Here is a 12,055-nt window from a genome sequence, read left to right as displayed (position 1 = left end):
TGGTGTGTTTATAGTAATTATAGATCAAAGAAATGTCAACTTGAGATTTTACTGTTTAGTTTGAACAATATACAATCAGAAACATTTATTATAATTAAATTAAATGTACATCATAATAAAAACGTTAGAAACCAAATGGTGTTCGGTTGCTAAAATATTTTTCCTAGACTCAATAGGTTGTCGTTTAAAAAATATTAAATTCATTTACTCTCGGCTTTATAATTTGCGTTTCTATTAATTAATGCAAAATATATTGAAGTGTTTGTAGATGTTGATTTTATGTCATCATATAATACTAAACGTTTCTCTACCTCTTTTAAAATGTTGATGTTACATATATGCGGCTTTGTCTGATGCAAATCCAATTTAAGTATTTTTTTCACGTTTTCAAATAAGGAATATTCATTATATGATTATCAGTACACGTATTCTGTTAGCTTTAATTATCAAATGTGCGAAAAATATACTGTAGCAATTTACAAATATGAACAAAAAAATAAATAAAAAGCCAATAGCTTTATTTATTGAAATAGAATATACTACAAATATAATTGATAAAAAAACGTCAGATTACCAATTATTGAAATAAAACATATTACAAATCAAGAATCGATATAATTTTTTTTGTTCTTAAAACATACTTATAATTATCTATTCTAAAAGCAAATAAATAAATAAATAAATACCAAAAACACTCAACATTAATTTAAAATACTCAATAATTATAGCTTTGAAAACCTACATTGGAGAAAATAAAATACTAAAACACTATTTTAAATAAAATACTAAAATACTATTTTGAATTCTAAAGCAAATAGAACGCACTATCAAATAAATAATTAAAACATAAAATTAATCGTTGCAAAATATGACTAATGAGCCTGATTATATAAGTGTAACAACGCGTAACATGCAACCTAACGGATTATTCTGCAAAATCAAATCTATTCTAATCATATCCTTAAATCTCTACTAATTAAATCCAATAAGAAGGGTAAGTAATTAATGTGAAAACTAATCAATCACAATTTCTTATTTAGCAGTATCAATTACCCACGCTAATTAATATATTTGACAACATTTCATCAATTACAACATTGAATACCTTACGTAACGCCCTATCTGTCATAGAACCACCTCTCAGCTCTTGTACATGTAACGCCGCCTCCACCGACGTTCTACAACGCCACGCCGCCCATGCTGTGCAAGATATTTCTCCAAAAGTTTCATTGGCACTTTGAGTTGCACTTCCAGGTTCGATCTCGACTCCAGTTTTCTTGCCGAAACCCAGCACAACGACTATTTATTGAAGAAATCTCTCGTGTTTTCTGTCATGAAAGTAGAATTATTATTTGATAATATTTGATGATTTGATAAATGAGAATATTTATAGGGACAAAAAAAGTTAATAGCACTATATAAAAATTAATAGGGCCAATAAATGTTTGAGAAGAAGAAATGGCTGAGAATTCAAGGAGTTTTTGAAACCGCTATACTTTAATGTCTGATTTAATTGTCAATCCATTGTTATTACATTAAATTTATAGTATCAAATTGTCATTATGAATATTATAGTATCCAATAACAAACGGCCACTTTGCAATTTGCATTATAACTCGAAAATAAATATTACGGTGCATATTTCAAAGGAATTGAAATGATTCTTTCCATATTTAAATATATATGCAACCATCAACATGAATATTATGATTTCCATATCAATATCAATGTGATAATCAATGTAAACATTACTACGAGGAAGTTATAGAGTGCAACAGTAACAAAATTTAAATTGAATTATCATTAATACGATTATGATTAATATGGCAGTTATTTATGATTAATATGGCAGTTATGATATCATGACTGAGTGTAACGTTTGTTGATAAACAAATTAAATAAAAATTACATTCAAAGTCCAAAATTTATAAATATTTAAAAAGATGACCCAAAACTCATAAATATTTAAAATGGTGGCCAAAACTATATATGTATAGATAACTCTCAAAAACTCTAATTATTTATTCCATATAGTTTGATTAAATTATAATTTGTTCAATGACTTTTTAAATTGAAATATGGAGTAAATTACAAAGTTATTATTTTTCTTATTTATCTCATTCATGAATAAGTTGACTTTTTTTTATGATATTAAAAATAACATTATTTCAATATAATAAAAAAATAAAAAAAATATTTAGTGAAATATATGTTTTGAATATAAAAAGATTGACATTTTTTGCTAAGAAAAATTGAAATTTCATAATTTAATATTCTAATTATAATAATTAATGAAATTCAATAGTAAAGAAAGCAATGGAGGTATAGATATAATATAATTTCATCCCGACGGAGACGCCAACCCCACTTTGATTCGCCGCCGTCCAAATTCACCATATTCTCCACCACTGTCCCAGCAGCCCTCCAGCGTAAAGGTAATTCGATTCTGCAAATCATCCCCGATTTAAAATTCGTGGTATTCACTGACTATTTATTTTATGGTTTGTTAACTCATTTCTCGATCCGGTTTGTTCAGCAAAACTTCTCCACTCTTTATAGCTATTTTTTGCCAATTGTTTTGTGATTTAAACGTTTTGCAGAAAAAATGCCGTCTCTGCAAACAGCATTACCTCCTGAGCTTGCCAACAATGCCATCAGGGTCAGAGCATTTCTTAATCTGAATTTTTTTCTCTTAATTGTTCAGCCGTAATATGTATGAACTTTCCTGCTGAACAGAGTGTTTTAAATTATGAATTAGAAACATCAAAAAGTCAACAATTCCAGTTCTATTTTGTTGTACTATAAAGGAAGCTATGGTAAGCAGAGAATTAGTATGATTTTCTGTCCCTCTCCAATTGCAGCCTTACCAATTAATTTATGAGTTTTATTATGCAACTTATTTTGTAATTCTGATATGCAGCTTTATCGCGAATGCCTAAGGCGAGCTAAGTATATTGGGCAAAAGGTATTTTGTAGAATTGAATTTAACTTTTATGGCCATTGAAGAATATGCATGATTGTTTGATGAGCTGAATTTGTGTTTGTCTCTCAATACTATTCATACAATGTTGTGGACCCTTCATGTTGTTTTGTAAGTGTGAGAGTTTTGGGATTGTAGCTAATTGATGATCAACTTCCTTCCACATTCAATTCTGTATATTAAGCTATGGATTTATGTTCATACATAAGGCTAGCCTGACTAAGAGATAGATTAGTGAACATTTGACTCGTTTGGCTTCGCATTGGAATGCCTCATGAGGGGTTTGTTTAATCAGGTTGGATAGGTTACTATAGCATAGCAAATATCCCGCAACCTCTCGAATCTTGATTTTCCCTGAGGGAACAGCTATGCAGGTAGGGCTTTGTTTATTTCTGAGCATTCAAAAATTGAGGATCGCCCATTATTATTGCAGCAATGCAGCTACAACATGCTTATAGCGAACAACAATGCATCTATGTAATTTATTTTGATTATTCGAGATAAGGACAAGCCTAGTAGATTACCTCATTTATTTCAGTCTTGACTTTTTAAAAAACTGCTTGAAGTAGATAGAAATATTGTATAGGGAGTAGTAACGAGAGAAATGAAAGATATCTGTATCTCGGTTGCAAACTGAATCAAGCAAATTAGAAAATGCCTTATAGTTAATTTAAAGCTAACAGATTCTACTATTTTCAAGTTGAGATTGAATTTCTTCAGCAGCGTTTCTTTCATGAACAAAAAATGCGAACGAATCATTCTCCTATAACTATTGGAATGCAGAAATTCAACACTGAACTGCTAATTACTATGGTGAGAGAGCAGTTCAAGAAGAACATGCATGAGACGGATCCAGATAAAATTCAAAAGATGAAGGATGAGTGAGTCCCATTTTCTCTTTATTTTTGGATCATTCAAAATTATTATCATTCAATTATCACTGCTTCAACTGGCTTGAGGCTCTTTGATAAGATGTTCAAGTTTATGCTGCACTTGCCATCCTCTATCGAGGCTTGCTTATTATGTTGTTGTTTGCTGTACAACAGTGCAGCAAGAGGACTGATCAACCATATGTTATACGAGTCTGAAAACTTGTCCGGGCGAAAATTCAGCAAAAGCACTGACGGGAGCTGAATCTCAAGTGTGCTATGCTCTTAAGTTCATGGCGGCTTGCCTTTGGGATCTGCTTTTATGTTTGATTTGATTTCTTTAGTGAGAAAAAAAATTACATCTTGAGATGTGGAAAAGGTTTTCTTTGACTTGTTATGGCTTACTATATGAGATAAATTCGATGATACATTTTTCATATCTGTCATATTGGTAGAATAATGCAGGCAGAATCATAATTATGAAAAACAATTATAGAATTATGTAACACTTATCATGGAGATGCTTTCCAATCATATTGAAGGTTATTGAAAGCATTAACTTAGCAGTTGGTTGCTCATATTCACGCCCTGCTCTCGAGCTACTGCCGTGTCTACTCTCCCATTCATAGAAAGAGAGTTATATTGTTGTCCTTGAAATGCAGGTGAATGATTCGTTCTTCGAGGAAACTTCATCAAACTCTCTGTAGAGATAAAATAGAGATAAAATAATGATCTTGCATATGAAGGGCCAAAAACAACTTGGGATGCTACAGTCCAGACTGGGCTTCCAAAGAGCAAGCACAACATCATTCCTAAAGGAAGTCTATTCAAAATTTGAGTAGAAGAGGAAGAAAGAATTAATTGAGAAGAGGAGAAGAATTGAATAGACTGTAACTAGCTGCAATGTCATATTTTTGGAGAATTGAAGAAGTTATATTTTAGGATTTTTTGGGGATTTGATGGAATTAAGATTAGATTTAAAGGAAAAGATTTGAACATTAACAGTAATTTAGTAATGGATTATCTTAGTTGAGACAAATTAAAAAGAAAAGTGAGTCATCTTTGGTGGGACGAAGAGAGTAATTTTTTGATGTTGTTAATATTGTCCAACCATGCATACGCGTATTGCTTTAACTACACGTGTGTACTTAAGTACTCATTTTTCTTGCCACGTTTCATCGCTTACGTTTCTTGAACTCTATAAATTCAAACACTCCATCACATTACACTCACTCACTGATTCTTTCCGACCCCTTTTTCAGGCCAACCTCTCATCTAAATCTTGCAACAAAAAATCGGAAAATTCATCTTTGAAGCATTCCATTCAATTCTGGGAAGAATGATTTCACTAGATAACCTAAAACACGGCGTTTTAGGTTTTTCAATTCAAATTGTTCGTCGTTGTGTTTTCGATTCTTTAATTGAAAACATTTTTTTCAGTATTGAATGAGATACTAAGGAAACAATTTTTTTTTTTCATTTTTTGCTAAAATTATTGTTGGCCTTTATTGGGCATGATATAGTTTGTGTATGTGTAACTGTAGTTATAAGTCAAAATGAAGGAGAAAATAAGGCAGAAAAGAAACGAGTTGCCTCGCATATCAATTTCTCAGATTGCAAGGTATGTGACGAAGTGTTTTTTTAGTGAAAAGATAAGTATACTTAAATTGTATAGATAAAATATAATTTTTTCTATAATAGATATGTTTTTTATTAATTATTTTTAAAAAATTGTTAATTTTACTTAAAATAAACCTATATCTGATTTTAGAAATTATAAAGAAGACTTAATTTCCCCAATTCTGTATATGGAGTGGTGATCATGTAAATTTATCAGTTCTCTTCTTTTTATTACTTAACAGTTTTTTATATATTAGCTTGCTTATCATTTTTTTTTTGGTATTAGCATGCTTAACATTTTTTTTATGTATTACATTGCTTTATAATTCATTACACGTTTGTAAATATGTAATATTTTTCTATTTTTCTTCTGTAAATATCTTCACGTGTTTTCAAATGAAAGGGTAGTTGGCATTGGAATTTAAGACTAAATTTTGTAGAAAAAGCATATATTTAATACGCAAATGCAATAAATGCAAATTTGAATTAAACAATAACTTTTTTACAAATCATGCCTACCTGTATAATTGTATATGTCTGTCTGCATTTATATTAGTGGCAAAAGTCAAGTTAATTTGATGCTCCAGCTTACACACACAATAAATACAAAAATGGAAGGTAAATAAAAACAGTATTGAGATAAGAAATATGATCCCAACCCTCAACCATCACCATGCATATTGAAAGGCGTAACTGCATATTTTTGGCCACATTTTTTCATCTCTCTATAAATAATGAAATTATATCTTAAATTAAACCAACACACACATCTTTCATCCTCACCTCGATTAATTTCATTGTATTTTTTCGACAAAAATGGACAAACAAACAGCCCCCGTTGATTATTCTTTGCTTGACGGTGACGAACCGAAAACCTTGAGTGCATCTGAGCTTGAAGCCTTTAGGGTTTGTGCTTTTCATCACCAATAAATTTCTAACATTATTTTGTAAATTAACTTTTATTTGTTTATGTTTTTCTTGGTGTAACAGAAGGCAGCTCTAAATGTGATAAAAAATCACACACCCGAGGAAGCATCGAGAATATTCTTAGGGGTAAATAGTGTGTGTGTTTGAATCTTAATTTCTAGTTTGATCTTGATTAATGAGGTATTGAGGTACATGCATTTTTGAATCTGATAAATTTTAAAATAATTGATTGTTGCAGAAAATGGAGAGTTCCTCTACTATAACAAATAAAGTAGAGTCATGCAACAAGAGGTGATCATTGGAGGACCAAAAATAAATTTGATCATAGAATTTTATTGATTGTTATTGCAGAAAATTGAAATTTCTCCAACTATATATAATAGTAATGAATAAAGTATAATTCTGCGACAACAAGTGATAATTGGATGAGCAAAAATATTAGAGCAGCCGATCTGCACCATATACTTTGTAATATTGTGTTGATCTTAATAATATGCTTGTATTTTTTGGTTGGGTTTATATCAAGGACTTATTTTTATCAATTTTACCCCAATCATCACAAAATTCAATTTTATCTTTATTAGTTAATACTAGTATCATTTTTATGTACAAATGTATTAAGTGGAGAGAGAATAAATTACGCTAGAGAAATAACTAGAGAGAATGGAGTTTCGTTATAAAAAATGTAGTATCACATTAAGTGAGATTAATTTTACCATTTTGGACCGTCCCCCAAAAACATACTCTATACGTCCCCAAAAAATAGATGAGACAAGGAGAGTACTAATTTTACAAAATAAAAAATGTGTCACTTTAGAAGAGACGAGGAGAGTACTACTTTTCAAAAACATACTCTATACGTCCCCAAAAAATAGACTAATTTTACTATTTTGGACCGTCCCCCAAAATTAGAAAAAGCCTAAATATGGAAAGTTTTTCAACAAATAATAATCGTATACATCATTTATAATGTGGACCCTACAATCCAGTAACATTCATTCTGCTACGTTTTTCTTCTCTCTCTTACTATTTCTCATCTCTCTTATTTTACCAATTGCACATTAATATCTATGTTATTTTCAAGTTTGTCAATTTTTTTGGATGGAGAGAATATTTTATTTTATTTTATTTTATGGTAATAAAGGTGGAAAATGATAAACTTATTAATGTCATAAATTTGCACATTAAATTATGAAGTTTCAAACTTTCACGATTGTCTCAGCTATATGCAAAATATCATCTTCTTCTAATGATATTCAAAATAACATACTCCATTTCATTAAAATAAGTATTTCTTCTTTTATTTTTCTTTTCTTTTCTTTTTAATTTTCTTATTTTACTAAAAAAAATATCATTTTGAACATTATCAAAAGACGACATTTTGTATACTCCCATAAAAATAGAGACTTTTGGATGATACAAATTTTAATGCATAATTGGTATAGTAAGAGAGATAGAAAAAAAGAGAGTATTTAAAGTACCGTAAGAGGAGAATGAAACTCACCTCACTGGAGAGAAAAAAAAATATTATAAATAGAAGTGAATTATTTTTATGGGACAGACTAAAATGAAAAATGTCTCTATTTTTATGGAACTGATGGAATATAAAAGAGACAATTAAGAAAAAATAATATATAATATTTAGATTTTAAACTATATAAGATGAAACAAAAATTGACTAAAGTTCATTATTTAAATGTGTATTAACCCTGTTAGAAATACCTCAACTATCTTGTAACCACGTGCGAGATACAAACTAAAAATCATGTTTTGTACTGGTTCGTATATCTTTTTGTCACTATCGTTGATTAAATTCATGAAAATAATAATTAATTGAACAAAGAAGACATCCTCCTATCCCAACTTAAGGGGGACGTTTTCCCTTTTGGTAAATGCCCACCTAAGTAAGCCGTTTTCTCTTTTAATAATAATTAATACAATCATCTCTTCAACTTTATCATCTTATCTTTTATTATATCTCTTCCCCTATTTTATTCTTATTCTTATTTTATTCTCCTTTTATCTTTCTTAGTTTATTCTCTCTCGTACTATACTATTAATAAGTAAATAAACTAATTGATTAAACACCACTACCTAAATTACGATGTCAAAATAAAAATGTCTCAATTAAACCGGGACCGAGGGAATACATTTTAAATTGATTTGTAGATTTGTGTTACAAAAAAATTCAACAATAACAAAAAAAATCATAAATAAAAGTATGCACCATTGTTCTTCTTCTTATTGTTATTACCCTTGTCCCTTAAAAATAATAACTATTTTCATTTTGATCGTTCCTTAAAAATAGAAACTTTCTAAACTTTCTAAACTTTCTGTGTTTGGAGGTGGACCCCACAATCCACTAACACTATTTCCACCACTTTTTCTCTTCCTCTCTCTTTCTTAACTCAATTTTCTTTTCCTCTCTTTTACTTTCCTCATTCTTCTTTCTCATTTTACAAATCATGCATTAAAACTTGTGTCGTTTCAATACCAAAACATTGTTAGAGTTTGTATACTAGGAATCACCTTTCGAGTGATTGAATACTGTTAAAACTCTTATTTTATTTTCCAAAGGAATAAGCAGATATTTTTGTAATAATGTTGTTATGTTTAACATTTACTGGATGTTTATTACATGTTTAAATGTATAAGTAACTTAACAAAGTCTAAGTCTTTGTTTTAGTAGACCGGTTGTGGGCGTCGTTCACTTTAAGGTAACACGGTCAGTTCTGAACAAAGAAAAAGAAGAATTTCACAACCTAGATAGGCTTAGACTACCTATCGTGAAAGGTTGCAATGTCAGTCCGATTATTTCTAAGCCTTACTGAAATAAGATGACGTTGGTGTGGTATAGCACTGAATGGATCTAACAGCGAGACAGTCTTTATGCTATCTACTGAAAGACGAGGTCTTGTAAATTATTGTTTCTTAATCAATGTACGTTAGCATTGAGCATACGGTATTGATTATGCACTACTTTGACTTACCAAATGGTGCGGGTTTTTCGCAACCCAATAAGCCTGGTATATTGGGTAGTGGTGATTAATATCTAGCGGTGCTAGGATTGCTATTATGTTGAATCATGCGCGAGGTGAGTCTCGTTTGATAACATCCTCAAGAGGAGCTTGAAATAAAGTTTTATTATTCGGAACCTAGCTAGTTGGAGTTTGATTACTCTATGAATAATAAATAAGAATTTCTTGCTGAGTCCACTCTTGGAATAAATAAGATATTAATTAATTAAGTCCATAGCAGACAATAATTAATTAATAGATGTTTTTATCTTAAGCGCGGGAAATAAATACCAAGCAATGGAAACCCGAAGTACTTATAATTTCGAATTTGGATGGGGAGTACAATATTACTTCTGTAGTGGCTGCTCGTAATATTCCAATTATAAGCTTATATTAAATTGGGTTTAATTTAATTAGTAAAAAGCTAATTGGAGGAGCCCATATCCAAAACCTTCCATAGATCCCTGTCTGGGCCCAATATGTGACTTAATATAAATAGGAGAATAAAGGAGACAGAAAATACACTTATTTTCTAGCAAAATTTTCGTCCCCCTCTCATACACTGTGAGGGACGATTTCTCTCATTCGAGGGATAGGTTTTCATCTTCTTTATTTAAGTCCTAGTATACTGGTGAGATCAGCCCACCCTGATATCAGTTTATAGTCCGGGAACCAGACAGAAGATCTGTGGTTTTGTACTAAAGATCTTCACGTGGAGAAGGCGCTAGCTATCTTCGATTCTTTAGAGAATCATCAAGGTATAATAGCTAAACCGTAGAAAAGCATGTTTTAGGTTTTAATTAATTTAAAGCATGATTTATTTGAGTTATGAGCATGATACATGTGATAATTACGCGAATAAAATTTGTCTAAATAATCTGCTAAATAGATCAAGATTATTATGTAATCGATTTAATGAGAGCACTTACGCTGCCAGTTCCTTCAAACATAACATTAAATTTCATACCAAAACATAGTGCTCCCCCCGTACAGGAACTGTCACACCTCAACCCTTATGGCTTATACACTTACTATAACTAAATTCAAAATTTAAAATAAATAATCCACGTGTCAACTACATAAAATTCACATATTATATCAGTTACATATTTCAAAACATTCTGAAAGGCAGTGGGACCCTCTTACCCCTCTATATACTACACATTTATCTACATGCAAAAATGATGAGGAAGAGAAGTTGCCAAAATGCGTCAGCCGCCGACCCTGATAACATGTGGAGTTCCTACTACCCATGTCAACAAATAATTTCACTGATATCTTAATCCTGAAAAATAATAGTGGTTTATATGAGCCACAACTCAGTGTATATAAACCTTATCTTTAATTCCACATACAAATATCAAACACAATCATTCACCAACATATATCACCGGAAGTAATAAATATCATACACAATTTAGTGTGAATGTGTTGACAGCAGGAATCGAACCCATGCCTTGGCTGATTTTTGGAGAGACAAAGTGAAGAAAGCGTGTAAGCTGAAAGACGTTTTTAGCTTAAGTAATAAGTCATTTTGTGAGCCGTTAGATTTGATCTTGTTAGATGGATTGTATCTGAGCCGTCCATTCTAGTTGACGGATAGTTAGATTTCTTGTTTTGTTTTTCCAGCTAAGGGCTTATATCCCCAATTTGTAGGGTTTCGATATTCATTCAATGTGAAACACAATTCCCTCACATCTACACTCTTACTCTTCTTGAATTACTCTTCTTGTATTCGATTTGTTACACGGTTGATCACCGGAGCTTCTGCCAACAAGTGGCGCCGTCTGTGGGAAGCGAGCTAAGATTCTCACCGGTGGAGCTAAAGGTCGATCGGAAATGGCATCGCGATTTGAAGCCGAAAAGTTCAATGGGAAGAGCGACTATGGGCTATGGAAGATGAAGATGCGAGCACTACTGATTCAACAGGGATTGGCCAGCGCGTTACAGACAAAAGATCCGCAAGAAAAGGGGAAAGAACCGCTCGATGAGAAGGCGCAAGCACGGCAGGAGGAGGTGTCGTTGAAGGCGCATAGCGCGGTGATCCTCTGCCTTGGCGATAAGGCATTGCGGGAGGTGCAAGCCGAAACAACCGCCGCTGGTATCCTCAAGAAACTGGATGAGCTGTATCTAGGTAAATCTTTGGCAAATCGTCTTTACATGAAGAGAAGGTTATATTCTTACTGTTTTGTAGAAGATAAGTCTATAACGGAGCAGTATGATGATTTCACCAAATCGGTTGATGATTTGGAGGCAGTTGATGTCAAGTTGAGTGATGAGGATAAGGCAATACTAGTTTTAAATGCCTTGCCAAAATCTTATGATCAACTTAGGGATGCCATATTGTATGGGAGAGATAAGGCTATTACTTTGGCAGAGGTCCATTCTGCCTTGATGGCAAAAGAATTGCAGAAAGGAATGGGTAGACAGGAGGAGTTGCAGGCACCAGAGAGCCTAACCATCAAGAAGTTCAAAGGAAAGAAAGGAGCCAAGAAAGAGTTTCCTAAGTCAAATTCAAAAGATCAAAAGGAGACTAGATCTTGCCACTGGTGCAAGAAACCAGGGCACTTGAAGAGAGACTGTTTTGCCTGGAAAAAGAAGCAGGCTGAGGAGGCTGCAGGAAACCTCAGATTGTGTGGAGG

The 12,055-nt window shown here is 31.9% G+C and overlaps 1 protein-coding gene and 1 long non-coding RNA gene across 6 annotated transcripts; both read left to right on the top strand.

Moving 5' to 3' along the window:
* The first annotated feature begins 2,313 nt into the window (after nucleotides 1–2,313).
* Nucleotides 2,314–4,288, top strand: LOC125223523. 3 transcript variants are annotated; one of them, XM_048126704.1, is made up of 5 exons: nucleotides 2,314–2,435; nucleotides 2,601–2,659; nucleotides 2,921–2,965; nucleotides 3,764–3,861; nucleotides 4,027–4,288. In XM_048126704.1, exons 2-5 carry the CDS (start codon nucleotides 2,606–2,608, stop codon nucleotides 4,112–4,114), a joined length of 285 nt encoding a protein of 94 aa, XP_047982661.1. In that variant the 5' UTR covers nucleotides 2,314–2,435; nucleotides 2,601–2,605; the 3' UTR covers nucleotides 4,115–4,288. The 3 variants fall into 3 exon arrangements, with proteins under 3 accessions (XP_047982661.1, XP_047982663.1, XP_047982662.1); XM_048126706.1 differs by having other exon boundaries at nucleotides 2,330–2,435; nucleotides 4,032–4,288; XM_048126705.1 differs by lacking the exons at nucleotides 2,314–2,435; nucleotides 2,601–2,659 and adding an exon at nucleotides 2,708–2,816.
* An 811-nt stretch (nucleotides 4,289–5,099) lies between these two features.
* LOC125185547 lies at nucleotides 5,100–6,915 on the top strand. Of its 3 annotated transcripts, none has more exons than XR_007170167.1 (4): nucleotides 5,100–5,242; nucleotides 5,394–5,470; nucleotides 6,460–6,522; nucleotides 6,635–6,915. It is a non-coding gene; the product is annotated as an uncharacterized LOC125185547 (long non-coding RNA). The 3 variants fall into 3 exon arrangements; XR_007170166.1 differs by adding an exon at nucleotides 6,302–6,375 and having other exon boundaries at nucleotides 5,100–5,470; XR_007170165.1 differs by having other exon boundaries at nucleotides 5,100–5,470.
* The last annotated feature ends 5,140 nt before the right edge of the window (nucleotides 6,916–12,055 follow it).

This window comes from Salvia hispanica, chromosome 4 (genome assembly GCF_023119035.1).
Source record: "Salvia hispanica cultivar TCC Black 2014 chromosome 4, UniMelb_Shisp_WGS_1.0, whole genome shotgun sequence".
NCBI lineage: Eukaryota > Viridiplantae > Streptophyta > Magnoliopsida > Lamiales > Lamiaceae > Salvia > Salvia hispanica.
Note: the sequence above shows the minus strand (reverse complement) of the source record. Positions and strands in the feature narration are given on the sequence as shown.

Excerpts from the sequence above, each read along its gene's own strand:
- LOC125223523 (XM_048126704.1), top strand. The coding sequence starts at position 2,606 with ATGCCGTCTCTGCAAACAGCATTACCTCCTGAGCTTGCCAACAATGCC. Across the intron at positions 2,966-3,763 it reads CTAAGTATATTGGGCAAAAG|AAATTCAACACTGAACTGCT; the intron begins GTATTTTGTAGA and ends ATTGGAATGCAG. Across the intron at positions 3,862-4,026 it reads ATTCAAAAGATGAAGGATGA|TGCAGCAAGAGGACTGATCA; the intron begins GTGAGTCCCATT and ends GCTGTACAACAG.